Source organism: Elephas maximus, chromosome 16 (genome assembly GCF_024166365.1).
Source record: "Elephas maximus indicus isolate mEleMax1 chromosome 16, mEleMax1 primary haplotype, whole genome shotgun sequence".
In the NCBI taxonomy this organism is placed as follows: Eukaryota; Metazoa; Chordata; class Mammalia; order Proboscidea; family Elephantidae; genus Elephas; species Elephas maximus.
Genome location: NC_064834.1, coordinates 73,141,428 through 73,165,599, shown reverse-complemented (window position 1 = coordinate 73,165,599; position 24,172 = coordinate 73,141,428). Strand labels below are relative to the sequence as shown.

The following is a 24,172-nucleotide window of genomic DNA, read 5'->3' as shown; positions in this document are numbered from 1 at the left end:
GAAAGCTGTGTGATTTTGGTCTTGCTGGTGAGCAACTTAGGGCTTAGAGGCTTCTCACCATCCTTTCAGAGAAACTCTTTGTCTGAATTAAAAAGGACTTGATCTTCCCTCTGCAGCATCTCTTTGAAACCTCTAAGCAATCCCATGGGGGTGAGTGCTGTTCTCAATTCAAAGGCAAGGAAAGTGAGGCTTGGAGAAATTCAATTCCTTGATGAGATGAAGCCAGGGCCACTTCTCAGGTGTTCACAGGCACTTTGATTTCATCTTGTCCCATTGAGCTCCTGAGCAGACAGAGCACACCCAAGCCTCCTCTGCACCCCCCAGTAAAAGGCACAGCTCCCTGTCACATGGCACGCCCAGTCCCGGCTAGCCAAGAAGCCCCTATGCTGGTGGGAACCCAGAGGAGTTATGCCAGTTTCTTGGTGAGTTTCCAAGCTCCTTGCGAGCACAACTTTCCTGTGTCACACGTGCTATCCTTGCTGCTCCAGCAGTGGGCGTAGGGCCAAATGCCTGACCCAGGGGCCCATTAGGAACAGATCCCCCGAATCACAGTCTAGAATGTGCCCTCCCCCAGGAACCCCAAGTCCTGGAGCCCAGTGAGGGCTCTTGGGCTGCAGGATAGTCAGAACAACATGGAAGCACTGAGGGCTACCAAGAAGGGCTTCTACCCAGAAGATCCCGTCTTCACCTGTTTCTAACCTCCCCAGAGTTGCTGGATAGATTTGTAAAAATCAGTCATTCATCTGCTTGACAAGTTTCCACTGATCTTAGAGTAAAATCCAAATCCTTTATTGGGGCTAAGGAGCCCTGGTGGCACAGTGGTTAAAGCGTTCAGCTGATAACCAAAAGGTTGGCAGTTCGAATCCACCAGCTGCTTCATGGGAGAAAGATGTGTCAGTCTGCTTCTGTAAAGATTTGTTGTTAGGTGCTGTCAGTTCCAGCTCATAGCAACCCTATGTACAACAGAACACAACACTGCCTGGTCCTTTGCCATCCTCATGATTGTTGTTATGCTTGAGCCCATTGTTGCAGCCACTGTGTCAATCCATCTCACTGAGAGTCTTCCTCTTTTTCAATGACCCTCTACCAAGCATGATGTCTTTCTCCAGGTAATGATCTGTCCTGATAACATGTCCAAAGTATGTGAGATGAAGTCTTGCCATCCTCGCTTCTAAGGAGCATTCTGGCTGTACTTCTTCCAAGACAGATTGGTTTGTTCTGTAAAGATTACAGCCTTGGAAACCCTAGGGGGCAGTTCTACTCTGTCCTATAGGGGCACTATAAGTTGGAATCAACTCGACAACAGTGGGGTTTATCTGGGCTAAGGCTTAAAGGTGCCAGTGATGCCCCCCCATTTATGATCTGATCCAACAGTACAGCAAAGGCCCAACTCCAGGTCAATCCCATGAGTGAGTATGTGCTTATCATGGTCTATCATGTGGGAAACTCCTGGTAATGAGCTTTAGCCATGGTACTGCCTGCAAACCTTCTGGAAAGGAGTGGGGAGCACGAACACTAGCTCTTAGGGGATTGCTAATGTCAGCCAGCCACACAGCTGTTAGGTTCTCACAGAAACCTACCCCTCATGTGGCTGGAACTGACACATTTCCCTAGAGGTCAGCGGGAAGCTTATGAAACCAGATAATTATGAAACACAGAGAAGTATAAAAGCCTGCAAGCCCTTGAGGCTTTCCAGCCACTTATAAAGATGGAGGTTGTAAGAAGACTCATCCTTTTGGCCGTTTTGGTTACATCATATTTGGCAGAGTTGAGTTTGACCGAGTCTGAAGGTAAGAAAATTAAATCAGATTTTTCAATTAAAGCAGAATTACTTTCCTTCTAGAGGCCCCTGCTAGAAATTTAAAATATTTCTATATCCACTGATGGCCCCAATATGGAGAAAAATATTATTCTTATATGATCCCAGTAGGAGATGGGATTAGCACTAATTTTATTCAGGGCCATATGACAATAAATGTAAAAATACAAAAACCACATGGAATTTTACCAGGTGATTTCACTTCTAAGAATTTATCTTGAGGAAATAATCATACGAGCATACAGAGACATATGTACAAGTATGTGTATTAACATAATAACATAAATATCCAGCATTTGTTATGTAAGTTATGGTAAATCCATTCAAAGGAATACTCTGTGACAGTTTTTAAAAATTGATCTATAAGCAAGATGCCCTGATTTACACCAAACCAAACCAAACCAAACCAATCGCCGTCCAGTCGATTCTGACTCATAGCGACCCTATAGGACAGAGTAGAGCTGCCCCATAGGGTTTCCAAGAAGAGCTGGTGGATTTGAACTGCCTTCCTTTTGGTTAGCTGCTGAGCTCTTAACCACTGCACCACCAGGGCTCCAGATCTATATTAGAAAAAAGAAAATGATTTGAAATTTGTACAATGTGATTGTGTTTATGTTGAAAATATACACATTCATGCATTTAAATACGTCTAGAAGCAAACATTCTGAGGAAAGGCAAAAGAAAAAGGGAAGGGTTGGAAGGTATTTACAGCAGATCCTTAACAATGATTGTTTCTGGATGGATGGGATAATTGGATGAATTTTTCCTTTGCTTTCTGATTTCTTACTAGCGAACATAGTACTAATAGAGAAGACTAATAAGACTGTTGCTGAAAGGAGTAGAAAGAGAAATAAAAGCTTAATTCCTTTACAAGTGGAATTATTAAGCTTCAAAGAAGTTCCCTTTTTGTAAGTGTTGAAGTGGTTTTTTGTTCACGTTCAATTGGAGCTTCTTTTTAAATAGATGTTTTATTAAGGTATATTTTACACAGCATACAACTCACCTAAAGTGTACAATTATATGGTTTTTAGTATAGTCACAGTGTTCTGCAACCATCCCCACTATCAGTTTGACTATTCATCATTCCCGAAAGAAATTCTGTACCTATTAACAGTTGTTCCGTATTTCACCCAGTACCTGCAGTCTTAGGCAACTAGTAATCTACTTTCTGTCTCTATAGATTTGCCTGTAGTATGTGGTCTTTTGTGACTGGCTTCTTCTACTTAGCATATTTTCAAGGTTCTTCTATGTTGTAACATATATCGGTATTTTGTTTCTTTTTATGGTCCAATTTTTTGGCTATCCCACATTATCCGTTCATCTGTTGATGGACATTTGGGTTGTTTCCACTCTTTGACTATTATGAATGCTATGTGCATTCATGTACAAGTTTTTCTGTGAACGATATTTTTTTATTTCTCTTCATTGTAGGCCTAGGAGTGGAGTTGCTGGGTCATATGGTCACTCTATGTTTAATCTTTTGAGGAATTGCCAAACTCTTTTCCACAGCAGTTGCACGTGGGAGGTAGAAGCCCAGTCACTGAGGGTGGAGGGGCACCTGCTTTCCTCAGTGCCAACCGTGCTCTCTACCAGGTAAATCGAACTGCACAGCCAGCCTGGGAGGCACCAGCATGAGTGAGGTCCACAATGCCATGATCCTGCAACTCAATCCCGATGAGAACTGCACCTGGACGATAGAAAGGCCAGAAAACAAGAGTGTTCGCATCATCTTTTCCTACGTCCAGTAAGTAGAACATTTGGACCTCTAACCAGGGTGGGTGAACTCTCTGGTGGCATCGGGGAGTCTCTGTGGAAAGAATTAGGCTGCTCCTGCAGGTAGTAGTAACAACTCCAACCATGGTGATAACAATGGCTGATGGCTACGCCCTGCCTGGCATAGGCTAACAGAGGTTCTGCGAGGTTGGTGCTAGCATCACAGGTACAGGGAGGTTGAGAACTTGTCTGGGGTCACACAGCTGGTAAGTGAAATAACCATGATTAGTACCCAGCTAATCTAGTTCCAGATTCTAGGCCTTAAACACTAAACTAGTGGTTCCAGACATTGCTGTGCACTAGAACCAGCAGGGGGAGCTTCCCAAAACCTGGATTCCCAGACTGCACCCCATAAAATTAGATAACAATCTTTGGGGTGGGAGCCAGGCATCAGTATTTTCCTTTAAATTTTAAGCATTGTATTCTGAAAGAATCGCAGATTCATTAAGTAGTTTTTAAAGTGCCCAGGTGATCCCAGGGTGAGCCAAGTTTGAGAACAAGCATGGAACTCCAACAAACTCTCTCAAGGCTTCACAGAACTGACTCAGTTAATCCTCACAACAACCCTCTGGGATAGATGCAACCTAATTCCCCATCAACAGACTCAAAAGCCCAGAAAAGCCACTTCACACTTTACGTGCTCAAGGCCACATACTAATATAAGTGGGAGAGGAACTGAGTCCAAGCAAGCTGGCTCCAGAGCCTGCCCCTTACTCTATTCTATACCAGGGGCCTCAGACTGGGGTGAGCGGTGACACAGCTGGGGCCCTTGTTAAACACAATTGCTGGACCCACCCCCAGAGTCCCTGAATCAATAGGTGTGGGTGGGACCTGAGAACCTGCACTAACAAGTTCCCAGGTGAAGCTGACGGTCTGGGAACCACACTTGGAGAACCACAGCTCTGTACCAATGAAGTTGGCAGAGGCCCTCAAGGAAACAGAGAGAAGGGAACTTTCAAATTTCCTAGAATGGCAGAGCTGCTAGAAACATGTACAGGACTCTTGCTGTGTAGGGAGAGAGGAAGAGAGAACAAAAGCATGGGATAAGTGAGGGAGGGGGAATTTAATACGGAGCATTTACTGGACACTGCCTGGGTGCCAGGCCTGCGGTAGGTGCTTCACGTTCAGAATGTTACAAACCTCACACAAGAGTATGAGGCAGGCCATGATATTTCCATTTTACAGACCAGAAAACTGAGGTCTGGAAGGGTTAAATCATTTGTCCGAAGTTACACAGCACATGAGTGATTAGGGCGGAAGGCCAATGCAGGCTTTTCATATACTCTTGTGTGTGTTCCTCTAAGCCTCCTTGAGGTATGTCCTTTGAGGGCATTTGAGAGACCCTGACAAAATGGGCCAAAAACTAAACTCCTGTGCTGCCCTGTGCAATGCATGGCATGGGACCATCTTTAGGGAGGAGGAAGTGGGGATGTGAGGGAGGAAGGACAACTGGGGAGATGCCAAGGTTTGCTTTACCTTCAGAAAGGTGGCAAAGGAAGAAGAGATACTTCACCTTCCAGCAGCCTGGGATTTTAAATGCCACAGTGGGTCAATTGTCAACAATAAAGTTCTACACCAAAGAGCCACATGGGCAAGGGAACAGGAGAGACGGGAAGAGGGAGAAGGAATGCAGTCCAGGGTTCTAGCCCCATCTCCACCATTTACCTGTTACAAGACTTTGGCAAAGCAGTTCACCTTCCTGAGCCAGGAAGTGGTGGATGGTGTGTGGTTTGACGTTGTGGGTGGTGGTGGTGGTAGCAGATCATGTCTGAGAGGTTTAAATAAGAACAGATCTGTCCCTACTTTGTAAATTGCAATACCAATGTAAGCCATTGACTTCTTGCTGAGAAACCCCCTTTGCTAGTGTCTTCAGCCCCCGCTGTACTCTGTCTCATAGGCTGGATCCAGACGGAAGCTGTGAAAGTGAAAACATCAAAGTGTTTGATGGGACCTCTACCGCAGGGCCTCTGCTAGGGGAGGTCTGCAGTAAAAATGACTTCGTTCCCGTATTTGAATCATCATCCAACACACTCACGTTTCAAATAATCACTGACTCCACAGTCATTCAAAGATCTGTCTTTCTTTTCTACTACTTCTTCTCTTCTGGAACGTGTAAGTTCTCACTTAAACACAAACCTTCAGGAGCATCTCCTGCAAGCAAGCAAGCTTATACACTCATCACCCTGGGGTATTGGTATCTTGAGTCTGAGACTATTCCCTCAGAGACGTCTCTGCTTGTGAGAACAGAGGTTCTTTAAATTGAGTGGGTGTAAGAATCCCCTGGAGCTTGTTAAATCACAGATTCCTGAGTGCAAACTATGGAGATTCCGGTTCAGGTTTATAGCGGTGAAGCCGATGAACTTGCATGTCTAATAGCCTCCCAGCTGAGGCAGACGGAACTGATCAGAAAGCCCCATATCGAGGTGGGCTGTGTTACAGCCCAAAGCAGACACTCCCTGATTTCAGCCTGTTTGGTAATGACCCTGAGATCTTTTGAAATGCTGATTCAGTGACCACTCCTTCCTCTGGTCTGTCTCACTAGATCTGGGTTGGGGCTGTGGAACCTTCATTTCTAACAAGCCCCCCAGGTGATTCGGACAAATAAAATTGTCTAGGGAGCTCGTAGTGAGAATTGCTGACCTCACATCTGAAATCTGAGACTGTCAGGCAGACAGAGGCCACGGTTACCCCATTCTGCACCCACAGCACCTCAGTCCTATTGCCACCCAAGTGCATGAGCAAAGCTCCACTTTGGTTTTCTTTCCAAGGTGCAGATCTGATCACGTCACTCTCCTGGTTAGACTTCATAGATGGCTCTCCACAGAGAGACCTTGGTGCTGTCAAATCTCTGGAGTGGAGCTTTCCAAGCCAGCCACAGGCCACCTCTTCAAGCCTCCTTTCCAGCCACGGCCTGACATGCATCTTGTGCTTTAGCCAGTCTGGGCTGGTTCTCATCTCCTTAAAAAGAGCCTTCAGTATTGTTTCTCCAGGAGCTTCCTACTTCCAGGGGGAAAAGGGAGGGACCCAGGGAGGATTTCTGAAGGGAGCATCTGGCTGGGCTTTGAAAAATGGGTGTGACTTGGAAAGGGAGAGATGGGAGTCAGTGAGGAAGAACCTCCTGCTGGAGGCAAAAGCCTGAGAAGACAGAGAAGAAAGACTGGATGGAACAGTGGATCAGGGTCCTGTGGTAGTGGCCTATGGGACTGGGAAGGGAGGCTGGAGCTGAATGAGGAGGCGCCTGGAATGGTAGTTCCACAGCTGGGATAGAGCTTATCTCACTCAGCCCCACCTTTTGGTGAGGCATCCAGCAGCCACATGCAGACTTACTCGCTGCACTGACAGAAACGACCAGATGAGAACCTCAACATATCCGCACCCCTGCCATTGGAAAGAGGGAGGTGGGATAATCCTCAAAGGGGAGACATGTTAAGCTTGATGTGCAAGACAGAAATTCAAAGAAGCCTTTATCTTGATTTACATTCTTGGTTCCCTCACCTCCCCTTCAGCTATTCCAGACTGCGGGGGCTACCTGGATGCCTTTGAAGGTTCCTTCACCAGCCCCAACTACCCAAAGCCACATCCTGAACTGGCCTATTGCGTGTGGCACATAAACGTGGAGAAAGGTTACAAGATAAAATTAGAGTTCAAAGAGATTTTGTAAGTACTGCAGCCTCCCTCTACTGTTTGAGCAAATGTAGTTGGCCCAGCTGGAATGCCTGCTCACAAGGATGGGCACTTTTAAAGGCATCAGCGTATAAAGGACACACCAGTACTATCGCACTGAACTAAGTTAACTATTTCGGAAGACCCTGAGGACATTTTAGGGACTGGCAAAGGCCCAAGTTTACCATCATTTACCTGAGATCATTGTAAAGGAACCCTGGTGACGTAGTGGTTAAGAGCTACAGTTGGAATTCACCAGCCACTCCTTGGAAATGCTATGGGGCAGTTCTACTCTGGTCTGTGGGGTCACAATGAGTAGGAATCGACTCAACAGCAACAGGTTTATTTTGGTTATCATTGTAAAGAAAAATCCTTAGTCACTTAAGCTTTGGGATGGTTGGGATTATAGAAAACAGAGTTTGACTGATTTGGAAGCTTTTTCACCGGAGACTGTAATTCCCTAGCCTAGAAACAGATGCATACTGCAGATTTGATTTTATTGCTGTTTACGATGGCTCCTCCACGGACTCTGGCCTGATCGCACAAGTCTGTGGCCTCACGAAGCCCACCTTTGAGTCCTCCTCAGACTCCTTGACTGTCGTGTTATCTACAGATTATGCCAACTCCTACCGGGGCTTTTCTGCCTCCTACACTTCAGTGTACGCAGAAGAGGTCAACACCAGTAAGTTACATTTTACAGTTGCTTTGAGCTTTCTGAAGAGTGTGTATATAAACTGCTCCTTAAGTCTTAACCAACCCCCATTTGCAAGCCTGTCACATCTGCTTTGAAATGTATTCCTAATCTGAAGCATAATCAGTTCCGTGCATTGATTAATAGAAGAGATCATGATTTTATTAACCTGAAAAAACTTGTAGAAAATATGAACTCTTTTCCTTAATGCCACCTGCAAAGACATAATTGAAATATTAAGATTCACAGTGTCTAGTTGCAAATGAAGTCACAGTGAACATTGTAAAGAGTGGATCGACTGCTCTGCTGTTTAATGCTTTGTATTACAGTTTCTGGCAAACTAGGTTTTTAGTTTTTATATATTCTGTACAGATACCTTTCCAAGACCCCAAATTCCTAACTGCATAAACATGATTCCCCCCCCACCCCTTTTTTTTGACAGCATCTTTAACTTGCTTCTCTGACAAGATGAGAGTTATCCTAAGTAAATCCTACCTGGAATCGTTTAACTATAATGAGAATAACTTACAGCTTATTGACCCAACTTGCAGACCCAAAGTATCAAATGTTGTGGAGTTTTCTATCCCTCTTGATGGATGTGGTACAATCAAAAAGGTAAACTGAAACACTGATAACTGGGTTTGATCAAATGCCAAATACGTATTGTGTTGATCAAGCTAAGGCTTGCTAGCTGCTTTAACCCCTAAATCTCAGTGACTTAACATATGTTAAACGTGTGGGTGCACACATGTGCACACACTCAGTCACACACAATGGCCAAATTATGGCAGTAATTTTCAGGGTCACTGGAGGGTGGCACAGTGGTTAAGAGCTACGGCTGCTAACCAAAAGGCCGGCAGTTCGAATCTACCAGGTGCTCCTTGGAAACCCTATGGGGGCAGTTCTACTCTGTACTACAGGGTTGCTATGAGTCAGAATCGACTCAATGACAGTGGGTTTTTTTTTTTTTCTTCCCCTGGAAGGTAATATGTTTTAGGGCTTAGAACCTTTATAAGGCTGAGAATTTACATTCAGAATTGACTTTTTTTTTTTTAATTGAAAAGTCTTTTTTTTTTTTTTTTACTTTGTTTTATTTTGATTTTTATCTTGGTGGACAATTCCCAGGTGCTTGTGCAGGGCAAATTGTGGGGAGGAAGTTGCCTCTCTGGCCTATTCCCTAAGCTTCAGGAAGAGGCCCTTGGTGACTCAGGGCAGCATCTGGAAGTAGCCCCGAGACATTTGATTAAATGACACATGCCATATATTATGTATTACAGAGAGCATCATCAACTGTGTAGTGCACCTAAGATGTCATCATATATTATATCCAGCTTTATAATATAGTTTATTTATAGCTACAATTTATTGAATATTAACCATGTGCCAGGCAGTCAAAATTGATTTTAACCTAACAGAAAAAAAAATTCTTTCCAATTCTACTTTCAAGTCCTTCTAATTCAACTAGAATCTCTCATCTTACTTCAACTCTTTCCGAGAATTTTTCTTAAATAAAACGAAATTAAGGTTTATGGTATTCTGACATGAAAGCTGTTACCTCACGATTTAAGAAAACCATCCCTACCTATAAATGTTATTCACATCTATGCTATAAAGTTCTACTGGGGTTGAAATTGGGTTTGGATTCCATCTTGTTCTGCAGGCAGAAGACCATTCAATTACTTACACGAATATAGTCACTCTTACTCCGTTGTCGACTTCTGCAGTGATAACCCGTCAGAAAAGTCTCCAGATAATTGTGAAGTGTGAGATGGAGAATAACTCGACCCTGGAGATCATGTACGTGACAGAAGACGACATAATACAAAATCAGAATGCACTGGGCAAATATAACACGAGCCTGGCTTTTTTTGAATCCAATTCATTTGAAAAACCTGTTGTTGAGTCACCGTACTATGTGTTTTTGAACCAAACTGTTTTTGTCCAAGCCAGCCTACACACCTCAGATCCAAATCTGGTGGTGCTCCTTGATACCTGCCGAGCCTCTCCCACTTCTGACCTCGCATCTCCCACCTATGACCTCATCAGGAGCGGGTATGTACTGATGTATGATACACCTTTCTCAGGACTACTGATTTTAAGAAACCAATATTTGTATGTGTGTGTATAACTTAAGGAGCCCTGTTGGCACAGTGGTTAAGTGCTCGGCTGCTATCTGCAAGGTTGGTGGTTCGAATCCACTGGCCCCTCTGCAGGAGAAAAATGTGGCAGTCTGCTCCTGTAAAGACGACAGCCTTGGAAACCCTACGGGGCAGTTCTACTTGCTATGAGTCAGAATCGACTCGATGGCACTGTGTTTTTGGTTTTGGGGGTATATAATTCATATATATGAAGTTTTCCTAGTACGACAACCATGGAACTTTATTAAGTTTATTTTATTCATTTTATAAAATAGTTGCCGTGTACAACAGATTAAAACAAATTCTATTGCTACAGCCCATATCCACTAGAATTTTAAGTGTATTTACAAACCACCTGCTAATAGAAACAAATTAATTTTTTTGTCAAGAAGGCTTTATGTTTTGCTTTTTTCACATTTTCAGCAGAAGCTCAGAAGATTAATTCATTCGTTCTATCTTTAGAACATAAACACAATGTCATTAGTAAAACCTCTGTGCCATTCTTTAAAAAAAAATTCTTTTTGAAAGGAAACTTTCTCTTTTTTTCCTAATAACTGATGGATTTTAACTACATCAACCATGCTGATACATTAACAGCAAGTATATAAAGAAAGATGTTTGGATTTCAATACACAGGTATTGATTTTCCAATCAATTCACATGAACTTGGAATTTTAGAGCTAGAAGGGAGCTTTGCTATCACATGCAAGGATCATATCCATAGTTGTTGCTCACTGTCGTCTGAGCTAGGAAACCCTGGTGTGTAGTGGTTAAGTGCTAGGGCTGCTAACCAAAAGGTCGGCAGTTCGAATCTGCCAGGCACTCCTTGGAAACTCTACGGGGCAGTTCTACTCTGTCCTATAGGGTCACTATGAGTTGGAATCGACTCAACGGCAGTGGGTTTGGTTTGGTTATTGGCACTCTGAGCTAAAGGCATTGTCTTTCTAGAGAGGTTTTTGGATCCACAAATTAGACAGTTCAGAGGAAACTTGTATCTTCTCTTTTTAATGTTGAATAGACTGAACTTCCACGCATCTTCTAAGCCTGTTCATAAATCCTGTTTCAGATGTAGTGAAGATGAGACTTGTAAAGTATATCCCTTATCTGGACACTATGGAAGATTCCAGTTTAACGCCTTTAAATTCTTGAGAAGTCTGACCTCTGTTTATCTCCAGTGTAAAATTCTGATATGTGATAGTAATGACCCTCAGTCTCGCTGCAACCAAGGCTGTGTCTCTAGAAGAAAACGAGACATTTCTTCATACAAATGGAAGACTGATTCAATCATAGGTCCCATTCGTCTGAAAAGGGATCGAGGTGCAAGTGGAAATTCAGGTAACAGAAAAGATTTTTTTGTGATATAACAACATATTATAAGGAGCTCCATGTCATGGCTCATTAAATACTGCTCAAATATAGTTGTTCCTACACACGCACTTTAGATTTAGGGGTTTGTAATAAAGGTTTTGGAGTCCTTGCATGGTGCAAGTTGTTAATATGCTTAGCTGCTCACCGAAACATTGGGGGTTCCAGTCTACCCAGAAGCACCTTGGCAAAAGGCCTGAAAGAGAGGCCTCTGAAAAATCAGCCAGCGAAAATCCTGTGGAGCCCAGTTCTACTCTGACACATATGGGATTGTCATGAGTCAGAATCGACTCAATGGCAACTCGTTTAACATAGATTTTACAGAAGCCCTAAGTAAGTTAACAGTTTAAAACCAAACCAAACCTATTGCTGTCGAGTCAATTCCAACTCATAGACACCCTGTAGGACAGAGTAGAACTGCCCCATAGGGTTCCCAAGGCTGTAATCTTTATGGAAGCAGACTGCCACGTCTTTCTCCCGCAGAGCAGCTAGTGAGTTCAAGTTACTGACCTTTCGGTTAGCAGCCTAGTTCTTAACCGCTTTAGTAGAGTTCATTTTTTCCAATCAGTTGATAATTCACAAATCATGTATATATTAAGAATATTATTAACTAGTAATTTTTTGATATCCTGTTTTCTAAAAGTTGTCTTTAGCTTCCTGACTTCTTATCATAGACACCACAGCAGATAACAGAATTGAAAGCAATGTATTTTTTTCCTTTAAAATAATTAATTTTATTTTTGTTGTTGTTGAGAATATACTCAGCAGAATATATATCAATTCAACAATTTCTACATGTACAATTCGAGGACACTGATTCTATCCTTTGAGTGGTGCAACCATTCTCACCCTCCTTTTCTGAGTTTTCTTCTGCCATTAACATAAGCTCACTGTTCCCTAAATTTCCTATCTAATCTTTTGAGTTCCTATTTTCAATTTGATCCCATCTAGATCTTCACAAAAAAGCAATGGACTCTTAACGAGTAAGTCATATAATGAACTAGCATCCAACGCACTCACATATTTTGGGAAAAAAGTTATTTTTAAAACAGAAAAAATATTGTAATAACAGGACAATCCTGCTTATTTTTTTTTAATAACTTTTATTAAGCTTCAAGTGAACGTTTACAAATCTAATCAGTCTGTCACATATAAGTTTACATACATCTCACTCCCTACTCCCACTTACTCTCCCCCTCTTGAGTCAGCCCTTTCAGTCTCTCCTTTCTTGACAATTTTGCCGGCTTCGCTCTCTCTCTGTCCTCCCATTCCCCCTCCAGACAAGAGTTGCCAACACAATCTCAAGTGTCCACCTGATATAATTAGCTCACTCTTCATCAGCGTCTCTCTCCCACCCGCTGACCAGTCCCTTTCATTTCTGATGAGTTGTCTTCGGGGATGGTTCCTGTCCTGTGTCAACAGAAGGTCTGGAGAGCATGGCCGCCGGGATTCCTCCAGTCTCAGTCAGACCATTAAGTTTGGTCTTTTTATGAGAATTTGGGGTCTGCATCCCACTGATCTCCTGCTCCCTCAGGGGTCCTCTGCTTTGCTCCCTGTCAGGGCAGTCATCGATTGTGGAATCCTGCTTATTTGAAAAGAATAGGAATCTGAGTTCTGCCAGGTTGCTCTTGAGTGAGAACTAAGTGCTCGCTAGTTGATGAGTCGTTTTCTCCATGTGACTCAAGTATCTGGTATTGAATGTATTGAGCCTAACACTTTTTTTAGGATAAGGTCACAATTATATAAGAACAATCTATAAGAATTTATCTTTAAGTGAAAACGATGCTGTTATAAAAGAGTCTTATGACCCCTGTTTTAATTCCTTATTATTTGCATGGACTATGAAGGAAAAAAAAAATTTTTTTTTTTAAGGATTATGATTCTGGTTTGGAGCAAATTATTTACATGGGCAAAAAAAAGAACAAAAAGTTAAATTTAGTAACTCTTAGAAAAACAGACACTAAAAAGGCTCAAATGATGCAGCTGTAGATAGCTGTTGAAAATTTGTGAATGAAAGTCATTATACGTATTTCATACGTGATAGAAAAGTATCCTTTTCCTTTGTCAAGGGAATATAATAATTATCCCCCCATTGATCAAATATATTTTGACAACACTGGGGAGTGCTGACCATTGATATACCCTATGTCTCTGATTATTCGAATTTTAAAAGTTTTTCACCTTGGGTCAGGGAATCAAACTTAGTCACCCATTTAAGACAGAAATAAATTTAAGGACATTTTGTCCTTAAAATTAAATGTAAACATAAGCTAATTCCAATATTTGACAACAGTTCCTCTATGTCGTGCTGGCATTAATTCATACATTAATTCGTGCATATGAGTCATAGGGCATGTAGACCAAAACCCCAAACCCATTGCTGACAAATCGATTCCAACTCATAGTGACCCTGTAGGACAGAATAGAACTGCCCCATAGGGTTTCCAAGGCTGTAATCTTTACGGGAGCAGACTGCCACATTTTTCTCCTGTGGAGTGGCTGGTGGGTTCTAACTGTCAACCTTTTGGTTAGCAGCCAAAAGCTTAACCACTGCGCCACCAGGGCTCCTGTAGGGTATGTAGCAATGTTACAAGTTTACTAACATTTTGTAATGCTAGTAAATACTTTCTTTTAAAAATGGTTTTCATCCTGTTTCCAATTACAGGATTTCAGTTACCTGCAGAAGAATCTCCGAATCAGCCTTTCAACAGTCTGCATCTGTTTTCATTCATGGCCCTTGTTCTGAATGTAGTGATTGTGGGTGCTGTCATAGTGAGGCATTATGTAAATCGAAGAACAGCCTACAAGTACCAGAAGCTGCAGAACTACTAACAGGATTCAGCCTTAACTGAGACCATTTCTCCTGAACGCCAAAGGAAATGCCACCTCATGGCTACATACGCTGTGAATAAATTAGGAAGGGCCTGATGAAGTGATGTAGGGGTCCTCTCGTCACCGAGCTCAGAGTGTGTTTCATAGAGTACGACACCTTTGCAGGATGACTGAAATGAACAAACATGTAAAATAGCTTCCATTTTAAAGAACTGAGTACTAAATGAATTAAGGACACCCTTTTCCCAAACATAAAACATTTTAAGCAGATGCTGTTGTTGTTGTTTGTTGGCTTCAGCTCATGTTGATCTTGTGTGTAACAGAATGAACAATTGCCCAGTCCTGAGCTATCTTCATGATTGTGGGTATGTTTGAGTCTACTGTCCAATCAAGTGTTAGGTGACAGGGAAAAGGTTGTTTTTGCTTAAGGATAGTCTTTAGAGTTAGATGTATTTATTTTCTAGATGCAAACATGCTGCCTTTTGAAACGTACACAATAGTTATAATTTCTGAAACTAAAGTGTGACAGAGAGAATGGAAATCTTTGTTCATATGCCTTAATGCTTTAATGCAGACTCTCAGCATGTCATACCTTAAACATCTCAGAAAAGGGGTTTGGAAAGAAGAACCTGACTATAAAAGGAGAAATTTCTGCACAGTTTCTGGGTTAATGAGAGAAAACATTGCTCTTCCCATTTGCCATGAGACACCAAAGCCAAAAGTAATAGTCCTAACAAGGAGTAACCAGCTCTGATTTACACTTTCCTAGCTACTGTAGCTGAACAAATATTGTTAAAGACCCCGATGCGAATGAAGTTTACAGGTGCCACACAACCTCATCCAGTTCTTTATCTTAGGTGAACAATACAACTTTACGGCATCACCTAACAACATACATAGCTTCTGGTTCTAATAAACATCCACACCAGACAACCATATTCCTGAATGCCCAAACACATTCTCTTTTATTTGTAAACACATATCGAGTATGCAGAGAATATGTGAGGAATAGGATAGAATCTCTACCCTCACGGAACAAGTCCTTAGGGGACTGATTGATTTCTAGCTCCAAATCGAAACAATCTTCCCCGTTAAAAAAAAAAAAAAAAAAAAATTCTGTGTAGATCTTCCAAGTACTTTCCCAGCCAGCCATGCTGTTGAGTTTCCTCTTTGTTCACCCACACAACCTAAGTTGAAGTACCGCAAACTTCTCTAACCTGACATGAAAACACTTAAAAACTTAGTTAGGATGGGCAAATCAAATTAAGTATTGAAAAATAGCACAACTTCTGGCCCCTGGCCCTTTACCTCCCCTCCATCAGAAACTGACTGACCGTCTGCCTCTGGCCAGACAGTGGGCACGCAGAAGGGCATCAGGCAAACGGTGTAACACCAGAAGAATTAACAAATGTGTCAGGCTAACCCGTTGCTGTAGGGTCAATTCCGACTCATACCGACCATATAGGACAGAGTAGAGCTGCCCCGCAGGGTTTCCGAGGTTGTAATCTTTATGGAAGCAGACTGCTACATCTTTCTTCAGTGGAGCAGCTGGTGCGTTTGAACTGAGTTGGAATCGACTCAACAGCATACAACAACAACTTTAAATGTGGCTACTCAATATTTCTTGGCAAGCAAAAAAAAAAAAAATCTACGCTCAAGTCTGTTTCTTTAAAGACAACCTTAAATGTAGTGAGTCTAGCTCAGGCTGATATCTGTTAAGGTCAAAGAGAAATTAGATAAAGTGAGTGCTGCCCCCCTCTTCTGGGGAGCCATGGAAATAAGTTAGTCTTTCCTGTGTACTTTTCAGTTGTCGTGCATACTTTTCAGGTTTCCTGTAATGCTTTGAGGACCTGGGAAACAGACTGAGAAAATGACCATGTGAACAACTGGCAGCTGAGTGCACGGATACCCATGGTTCTTCAACTGTGTTTTAAAACCAATTGCCATCTAGTCGGGTCTGACTCATGGAGACCCCATATATGTCCAAGCAGAACTGTGCTCCACAGGGCTTCCAATGGCTGATTTTTCAGATGTAGATCATCAGGCATTTCTTCTGAGGAGCACCTGGGTGGACTTGAACCTCTAACCTCTTGGTTAGCAGCCAAATGCTTTAACTGTTTGTACCATCCAGGGACTCCGACTGTGTTTTAGACTCTCATTTGCAAGCTGTAACCCAAACCCAACAAAGCTGGGTTTGATCCCTTTGCAACAAACAATTAAAGCTGTTTTGATGAGTAAATGACCTGTTTGATTCAAATGACTAGTTATTAAAACTTTAAAAAAAAAAAAAAAGACCAATGGATTCCTGACAGTTTATTTTTCATAAAACTTTTGGCAAGACCTGAAAATAAATGCTCACACCATGAGAGGGACAGAAACAAAGAGATCCACCTACCAGAATCTGAATACTAAGGTGTCAAATTAGAAAAAAAAAAAACTTAAAAATGGCAATATGGTATACAGAGATAACCTGGTCTTCATGACATTTGGTATACTTTGGGACAATGATTAAGTCCTTGATAGTGAAGAATTCAGACATTCAGGATTTCTAGCCTGAAATGACAGTAAATGCCTTAGAAGTTTAGTAATCAAACAAGAAGATTTATTTATTAACAAAACTCAGAGAAGAAACTCCTCTATCGGTTTCTTTTCTGTCTCTACATGGATAACTTCTGATTTGTAAAACTTACTACTTCACTGAAGAGAAATGGACTTTGCCTTCTAATTTCAAACAGATTGAGACATGAAGATTGGAGACATCACATGGGAGTCTTGCTCTGACCAGTTCCTTTGTGTATCTCCAGTGGTCCCACTATGTGGAAATGCTCAGTCTGCCCTTCCTTGGCTGTTAAGGGGCCTGCGCCTGTCTTACTCTGCCCTACACAACCGTGGGTACAGCGGGAGGAGTAGTCGCCTACTAGGCACACAGCAATCTTACACTGGAGATAGACCACATCATAGCTGTTGAGAAAGCTGAAGGCGTTGAACTTGAACTGGGCCACGTTCTTCTGGCGGGAGTGGAGGTTGGCATAGGTATTGTCTTTGATGCACCTGATGGGAAGAAAAACCCCAGGCTAAAGATTAACTTAAAGCACGGCATGAAGTCAATCTGACTCAAAAAATGAAGCTTGGATCCAGACCTCTGGATTCCAAATGGAGTTCTCCTTCCATCCAGCCTTCCTTTTATAAAGAAATTTTTGAGGGAATTTTATAGCATTAAATGCATATACTAGAAAAGAGAGCTCTAAAATCAATAAACCAAGCTTCCAATTTAGGAAACTAGAGAAAGAAGAACAAATTAATCCTAAAGCAAGCAGAAGAACAGAAGTGATGGCTGTTAAATTCTGGCCCCAAACTGAGCCTTCTCCTTAATTTATCTGTAAGGAGGATTGAAAGGGAAGAGCTTTCTCACTGTGACTCCCTGCTGTTTAGTACCACATCTGTACACCGCCCAGAGCCACGGCTCACACCACCTGTGGAAGGTGCTGCGTCCTGCCCCAACCTGGGCTTTGGGATACAAGCACTTACCATGATGCCTCTCATGAGCTTTAGGCTGCTGTGGCTCCCCCACCCCTCTAAAGCTGCCGTTGGTTTTGTTGTTTTCACACTGGTTTCCAATTACCCGTTTGTAAGCATTTAGCCTATTAGGGAACAAGGGAGCTATAAAGTTAAAAAATTTGCCAAAGTTTTGGCTTGGCAAATCCTTTGGTTAGCCAAAGAATCCAGAATCAATCTCACCACTGTAAGTGCTTGGCCTGGGCTAACCCACCAGCCCATCGCTGTAGGCCAAAAGCACCGAGGGCCTTAACCATGAATGAGGAGTCTAGGAAAACCATAAAATGAACAGGGAAAGGAGGCTTGAGCTGAAAGGGTGGGGTGGGACAGCAGAGTCTGGGCACCAAAGCCAATGCCCAGAGCTCTCAGGGGATTCAACGGAGGTTTCCCGGAACGCCTGTAATGATTTGGGATCAGAGGGAAGGTGAGGGTCTCAACTCTACCTCTGGGGCATGGTGAAGATTCTTTTGGACAGTGTTATGTTTTAGAACTACCACTTGACAAGTCACAGACTCCCTAAAGGAACGTCATATGAATCTGATAGGTAACCCCGGAGGGATTTTTGTTCTCCTTACCCCTGCTTGATCAACTCGTACTTGGCAGTTGTAAAATCCTGGGGATCTGGAGAAGCCACACAGGTGTCCACAAAGAGCATCAGGTTGGGATCGTGGCTATGGAGAATGGCTTGGAGGAAGACCTCTTGCCTCTGGCTGGTGTAGTGTGGCTTCATGCCCCCCATATGATGGGACGTGGGTGACTCGAGGAATGTTATAGACACGTCATAGCCAACTCCCTCGCTCGGAATGTCAGCCCCATGAACAACTGCACCTGCTGAGGGACGGTCCACCCTGCAAGTGAGCTTGAGCTGAGGCACCTTGTGCCGCACAATGACCCGGCCAGGGTGGCCAAGTATTCGGCCTCTAATGGAGTTGGAGTAGCTGAAGGAGCCAAGGCTTTCCTGTGAGGATGAGAGAAGAGTTGGTGGTCAGAGCTCCTGGCTTTTTGACAACCACCTTCCTTTATAAGCAGAGACCTCTCCTTTATCCCCTTTACTTGGGGCCAATTTACTGACTTGCTGGAGGGCAGGAACCCCGGGCCTGACCTCTGTGGTCCTTAATTATGAAGGTAATGATGTCTTGTCCTCTTCTGGAGTCCAGGGTTCAGGCAGGGAGCCCCAAGTGTGTGAGTCTGGACTCCCTTTTGCCCTCCTGTGAGGGCCAAACTGGAGTGGTGTGAGGGGTGTGGGAAGCCCATGCTGGCTGTGAGTCTCACCAGCTGGGAGCTCCCTCTCTGCCAAACTCCTTCTGCACATTCCATTCCCTTGGGCATATCTGTTTTCTTAACTTCAATATCATTGTTTTGTGAAATAAGCAGGTGGTTAAGGAAAATTAAATAGAGATATGTATTTCAATGCCTGTAAATATCTAGATATTTGCTTTCTAGACTGCAAAATATAGCTAACCAACTGGGTAGAGAACACAGCAGTTAGACAAACATACAATCTGTTCTCTCTGTGCCCTGTTTCATAACTTCTACTCGGTTGTTGTTGTTAGGTGCCGTTGAGTCAGCTCTGACTCACGGTGACCTCATGCACAATAGAATGAACACTGCCTGGTCCTGCGCCACCTTCACAATCAATGCTATGTTTGAGCCCGTTGTTGCAGCCACTGTGTCAATCCATCTTGTTGAAGGCCTTCCTCTTTGTCACTGGCCCTCTACTTTACCAAGCATGATGCCCTTCTCCAGGGACTGGTCCCTCCTGATAATGCTTTGGTTTTAGAGGTAAAAGAATATCACCCATCCATCCATCCATCCATCCATCCATCCGTCCGTCTACCCACCCATCCTTCCTTCCATCCATCCATTCCTTAGTCCATCAATACTTAACACTTGTTTCTGTGACAAAGGCTTCAATGTAAATGCCAAAATGAAGGAAAGAAAGTTTCAGACAAATAAGCGAGCTGCTCCAGGTCTCATTAAACTCATAAATGAAGTCCTGGCTCACACCTTTGCTCTGTTTCTATCCAGGTTTTTAATGGGTGATTGAATTTTCCAAATCTCTTTCCTTGGCCTCCATCCACAGGAAGGTACCACCACCTTGTCAGTTTCTTACCTGCCAGACGGTACCACAGTGGCCATAGGGAATGTTGAAGATCAGGTAGTGCCCCGACACTTGGGGGCGACACAGCTTATCATTTAAGTGGAGGTCCCAGGAGGAGTAGCCCAGCCTCCGGAGATAGCCTCGGTCAATGATGGCTTGAAAGAGGTGAGGCAGGCAGGACAGCTGGGCTGCAGGAGGAAGAGGATGGTGAGATCCTCACAAAGGGACATGCAGGGAAGGGTGTGGGTATATGTTACTTTATAAAAGTACCAGGGACAGTGCCCTAGCTGGGGCTGGCTCTGCTCTCATCATGCCCACCCTCGACTTGACTTTCATTGACTTTATTTATTCCCTCCCTTTTTTTACAAAGTCTTTGGAGGAACACTACAACCACAGCACACATCCCGAGGGCATAAGTTAGAGCCTCGGCTAAGGAGTTAAAGAGCAGCTCATTTCACATGTTGAGAACAACTGAGCCTGGGCCTTTGCATGAGGGGTAGTTTGGAAAAGCAAGGGGGAGGGAGCATAGGTACATAGAGGCCTCTTCTCCAACCTCCTGGAGCCCATTGAGTGGGTAGAAATACTAGAGATCTCAATGGAAACACAGCCTGTTCTTTCTTCCCAGACAGCTATTCTGTTAGCTCTCCCTTTCAGCAGCTTCAGACCCTAGGAGGGGAGCAGAATTTACCATTGCCTCTGGGTACGATTGAGTCAGCTGGACCTGGTGAGGAGGGAAAGATGAAGAGCAAATGTTAACTGTGCTGAAACACTGCAAGAGGCCGGTGTAGCCACCAGTAAACATGAAGTGTAAACGGGCTCATTTGATGTAGCTTTAAAACCAGAGTGTAAAGGCATGAGAATACTCCAGGGTAGTGAAAAGAAAAGAAGGTCCAGGGTTTTCTGGAAGAGCTGGAGGGAAGGTTGCTGGATTGTGCAAAATAGTGCTGAAAATACAGGTAGCAACAGCACCAAGATTTGTTGAAGCAAGAGAACAGCAAATACAGTGCTCTGCAGGTCCAAATACCGTCACATGAGCTCTGCCTGGTGTTGCTTCCTGTGCACATGGTACTCTTGGCACTTAAGGCTGGGGAAGAGGCAGTTTTTGGCCAACGAAGGCTTCCCTAGCCCAGAAGCAAGACAGGGCAGTAACTCAGAGCCAAGGCCCAGCCCAGGAAGCATGGCTGGTTAGATTCTCTCAACCTCTTCAAACATCCCCTGGCCCGTAATATTGGTCCTTTGGAAACCTGCACCTGATGAAAAGGAAGCCCCTTGGTGTGCAACCCAAGAACGGAAAATGAATTACCTTTTAGAATGGGTCCCCCAATGGCACCCAGGATGGCTGGAATTGCAAACAGACACAATAAAGTGAGAATCTGGGAGGCAAGGACCCCAGGAACCCCAGTGCAGACTCATAGACTTGGTTCTGTGTGACTGGTGTCTGTTTTGCTGAGGGCTCTGACAACTTTTCTATTTGAGCCCCAATTCTACACTAAACAAGAGTTACTCGCACTTAAAGGCAAAAACAATGGCAGCAATGACTTTAACTGTAAACAGCTAAGAATGGAACAGATAAGGCGAGTGCTGATTTGTTCACCAAATCTTAGAATTTTGCAACACTTGAGGCTTTTGAGGGTAAATATAAGGAAGTTCGGCGCCACACAGAAGGTGGTCAACCTATGGAACTCAGGATCTCAAGACAGATATAGGCTAATAACACAAAATATTCCAGGAAAGGTATAGGCCACGTCTCGGATGAAAGGGCCACGAGGGAACCCAGGCTATAATAGGGTGTCTTTCTGACTTCCGAGGGCTTGGACAAGGTGAAGGACTGTGTCCACGCAGAGCTGTGCCCTTGATGCCCTTGTCTGAGACTGAAAAGTAGATTGGACAAATTACAGTCTGACAGCAGCAACTTCTATCTCCTTAATCGTTTTATTACACTGTTACTCCATCCTTTGACCTTATAGTCCTTTAGCTAAATTTCAGAAGAGAAAGACTAAAATTGTGCTGCACTGGAATTAGACAAAACTGATTAATAAAATCCCAAGCACATATAATTAAAACCTTTATCATAAAGCTTATATAACACCAGATGTGAACCAGTTGCCTTCAAGTCAACTTGGACTCATGGGCAACCCATGTGCGTCAGAGTAGAACTGGGCTCCACAGGGTTTTCAATGGCTGGTTTTTCAGAAGTAGGTCTCCAGGCCTTTCTTCTGAGGTGCCTCTGGGTGGACTCCAACCTCCAACCTTTCCTGGCACCTGAGCCTGTTAACCACCGTTTGCACCACCCAGGAATTCTTTATACAACACACACACACACACACACAAACCAAACCCGTTGCCATTGAGTGGATTCCGACTCATAGCGACCCTATAGGACGGAGTAGAACTATCCCATAGGGTGTCCAAGGAGCGGCTGGTGGATTTGAACGTTCTGCCAATCAGCATAACGTTTAACCACGGCACCACCAGGGCTCCATATGCCCTAAATTATTTCTTTCTTGTTAGCCTTGGATCTGTGGCCCTGGCCAAATCTGATATTCCTTGGGGCTGTGAAGGGCTGTGAATTTTGACCCTGGAATGCTTGGAGAGGAAAGAAGGCCTCACTCAGTGGGTGGTGCCTGGCACGGTGATTAGTGTGGGGGCGTGTGGGGGGAGCTCGGTACCTTGGCAGACCACGCCTGCGTCCTCCCTGTGTCGACAGTTATGGTGAGCCCAGCCCGCGTGGGCGCAGCGCTCCAGCGCATCCTCGTTGCCCACGCAGCGCACGTCGTCCAGCAGGATGGGCCCCACACCTGGGCCGAAGCGGCCGTGCCCCGGGGCGCCCAGCGCCCGGCCACAGCCCAGAAGGCGGCACACGACCCGGGCGTTCTTGATGTTCCAGTGGTCGTCACACACCGTGCCCCACACGCCCTGGTGCCGAACCTCCACGCGGCCCTGGCACCGGCTCCGTCCACCCGCCAGGCGCAGGGGCAGGTCTGAGGGAGGCAAGAGAAGGATTCAGGTGAGAAGAACGTCGGATGGCATTTCAAAGTCGTTTGTTATATGCAGTAGAAGAAACTAACACTGCAGTGCGTTCCACACAGGGTGGCTCTGAGTCAAAATTGACTTGAGGGCACCAAACACCACCAACAACATGTCAGGAGATGTCTGCATGGAACATGTGAGCACGTGTCTTCTGAGTAAGAGACCAGACAGACTGTTAACAAGCAGTAAACAGGATGTGAAAAACCACTCCTCATCAATGGGCACACAGCAAGCTAGGATGCTCAGGAACATCCCGGGCCATTAGGGGTACTGTGTCTAAGTGGAGTTCTAGGGCTGGAGGTCAGTGGGTGAGGGGCAGGACGAGCCAAGGGCTGAGCAACATCTCAGTGCATCTGTGGCACACAGGAGCCAGGGCCATATCAAGGGAGGACCGTTCATATCAGTGGAACATGGAAGAAACCCAGGAAGGTGGAGGAGCAGAATCCCCTGAGCATGCGATGAGCCCCGACCCTGGACACAGACTGGTTAGGGGGCCTCTGCCCTGGCTGCTCACTGCGTCAGGAATATTCTTTCCCTAGATGTTTGCATGGCTAATTCCTTCACCTCCTTCACATCCTTGTTCAAATGTCACCCTCTCCATGAGGCTTAGCCTGACACCCAAATTAATTATCCTGACACCTCCATCAGCTCTTCCAATCCTCCTTCCCTGGTCTACTTTTTATTTTTTCCATAGCACTAATCATCTCTTAAATACCATAAACTTTACTTATTACGTTTATTGTTTATTGCCTGTACCCTTTCCGGAATACAGGGAAGTTTAGCTCATAGTAGGTGCTCAATAAATATTTATTGAGTGACTAAAAGTATTAAGAAAATAGATTAAACGGAAGACTAAATGGTAGGCTCATGCCTTCCCTTCCAGCCCCACCCCAGGGAAGAGTGTCCAGCGTGGTGCGTGTAAGGGCCCATGAAGAGGAATGTGCTGGATCTAGTGGCAGGGTGGGAGGAGGGAAACGCTGTGAGAGGAAGCAGCTAGATCAGAAGGCCATGTAGTGGAGGAAGCTATGCCCCTGGGAGCACAGCACCCTAACAAATCCCAGCTTGGGGCAGAGGCATTTGGACTCACAACATAGAGACCCCCGTGCACCTATGTGCGCATACAGCCTTCCTGAGAAGAATGATAATATGGGGGAGACACTGTTCCTAGAGTTTTGAGACGTTTCTGTAAACGATATACACCAGCC

General features: G+C 44.2%; 2 protein-coding genes across 2 annotated transcripts in view; one reads left to right on the top strand and one right to left on the bottom strand.

Moving 5' to 3' along the window:
• The first annotated feature begins 1,708 nt into the window (after positions 1-1,708).
• Positions 1,709-14,544, top strand: CUZD1 (CUB and zona pellucida like domains 1). The gene is made up of 9 exons (XM_049855347.1): positions 1,709-1,790; positions 3,413-3,563; positions 5,490-5,704; positions 7,099-7,249; positions 7,720-7,937; positions 8,389-8,561; positions 9,607-9,998; positions 11,151-11,419; positions 14,115-14,544. Exons 1-9 carry the CDS (start codon positions 1,709-1,711, stop codon positions 14,279-14,281), a joined length of 1,818 nt encoding a protein of 605 aa, XP_049711304.1. The 3' UTR covers positions 14,282-14,544.
• Positions 14,545-16,762: 2,218 nt separating this feature from the next.
• The window catches only part of LOC126059404 (deleted in malignant brain tumors 1 protein-like), a 109,579-nt gene continuing 102,169 nt past the window's right edge, over positions 16,763-24,172 (bottom strand). The window contains exons 61-66 of the mRNA XM_049855105.1: positions 22,607-22,918; positions 21,241-21,276; positions 20,626-20,658; positions 19,950-20,125; positions 18,412-18,794; positions 16,763-17,332 (exon numbers count right to left, since the gene is read on the bottom strand). Coding sequence (XP_049711062.1) covers positions 17,041-17,332; positions 18,412-18,794; positions 19,950-20,125; positions 20,626-20,658; positions 21,241-21,276; positions 22,607-22,918 — 1,232 coding nt within the window. The 3' untranslated portion in view covers positions 16,763-17,040. The remainder of the gene's footprint in view (positions 17,333-18,411; positions 18,795-19,949; positions 20,126-20,625; positions 20,659-21,240; positions 21,277-22,606; positions 22,919-24,172) is intronic.

Coding starts and splice junctions, on each gene's coding strand:
- CUZD1 (XM_049855347.1), top strand. CDS start 1,709: ATGGAGGTTGTAAGAAGACTCATCCTTTTGGCCGTTTTGGTTACATCA. Junction 9,999..11,150: donor TATGACCTCATCAGGAGCGG/GTATGTACTGAT, acceptor ATCCTGTTTCAG/ATGTAGTGAAGATGAGACTT. Junction 11,420..14,114: donor AGGTGCAAGTGGAAATTCAG/GTAACAGAAAAG, acceptor TTCCAATTACAG/GATTTCAGTTACCTGCAGAA.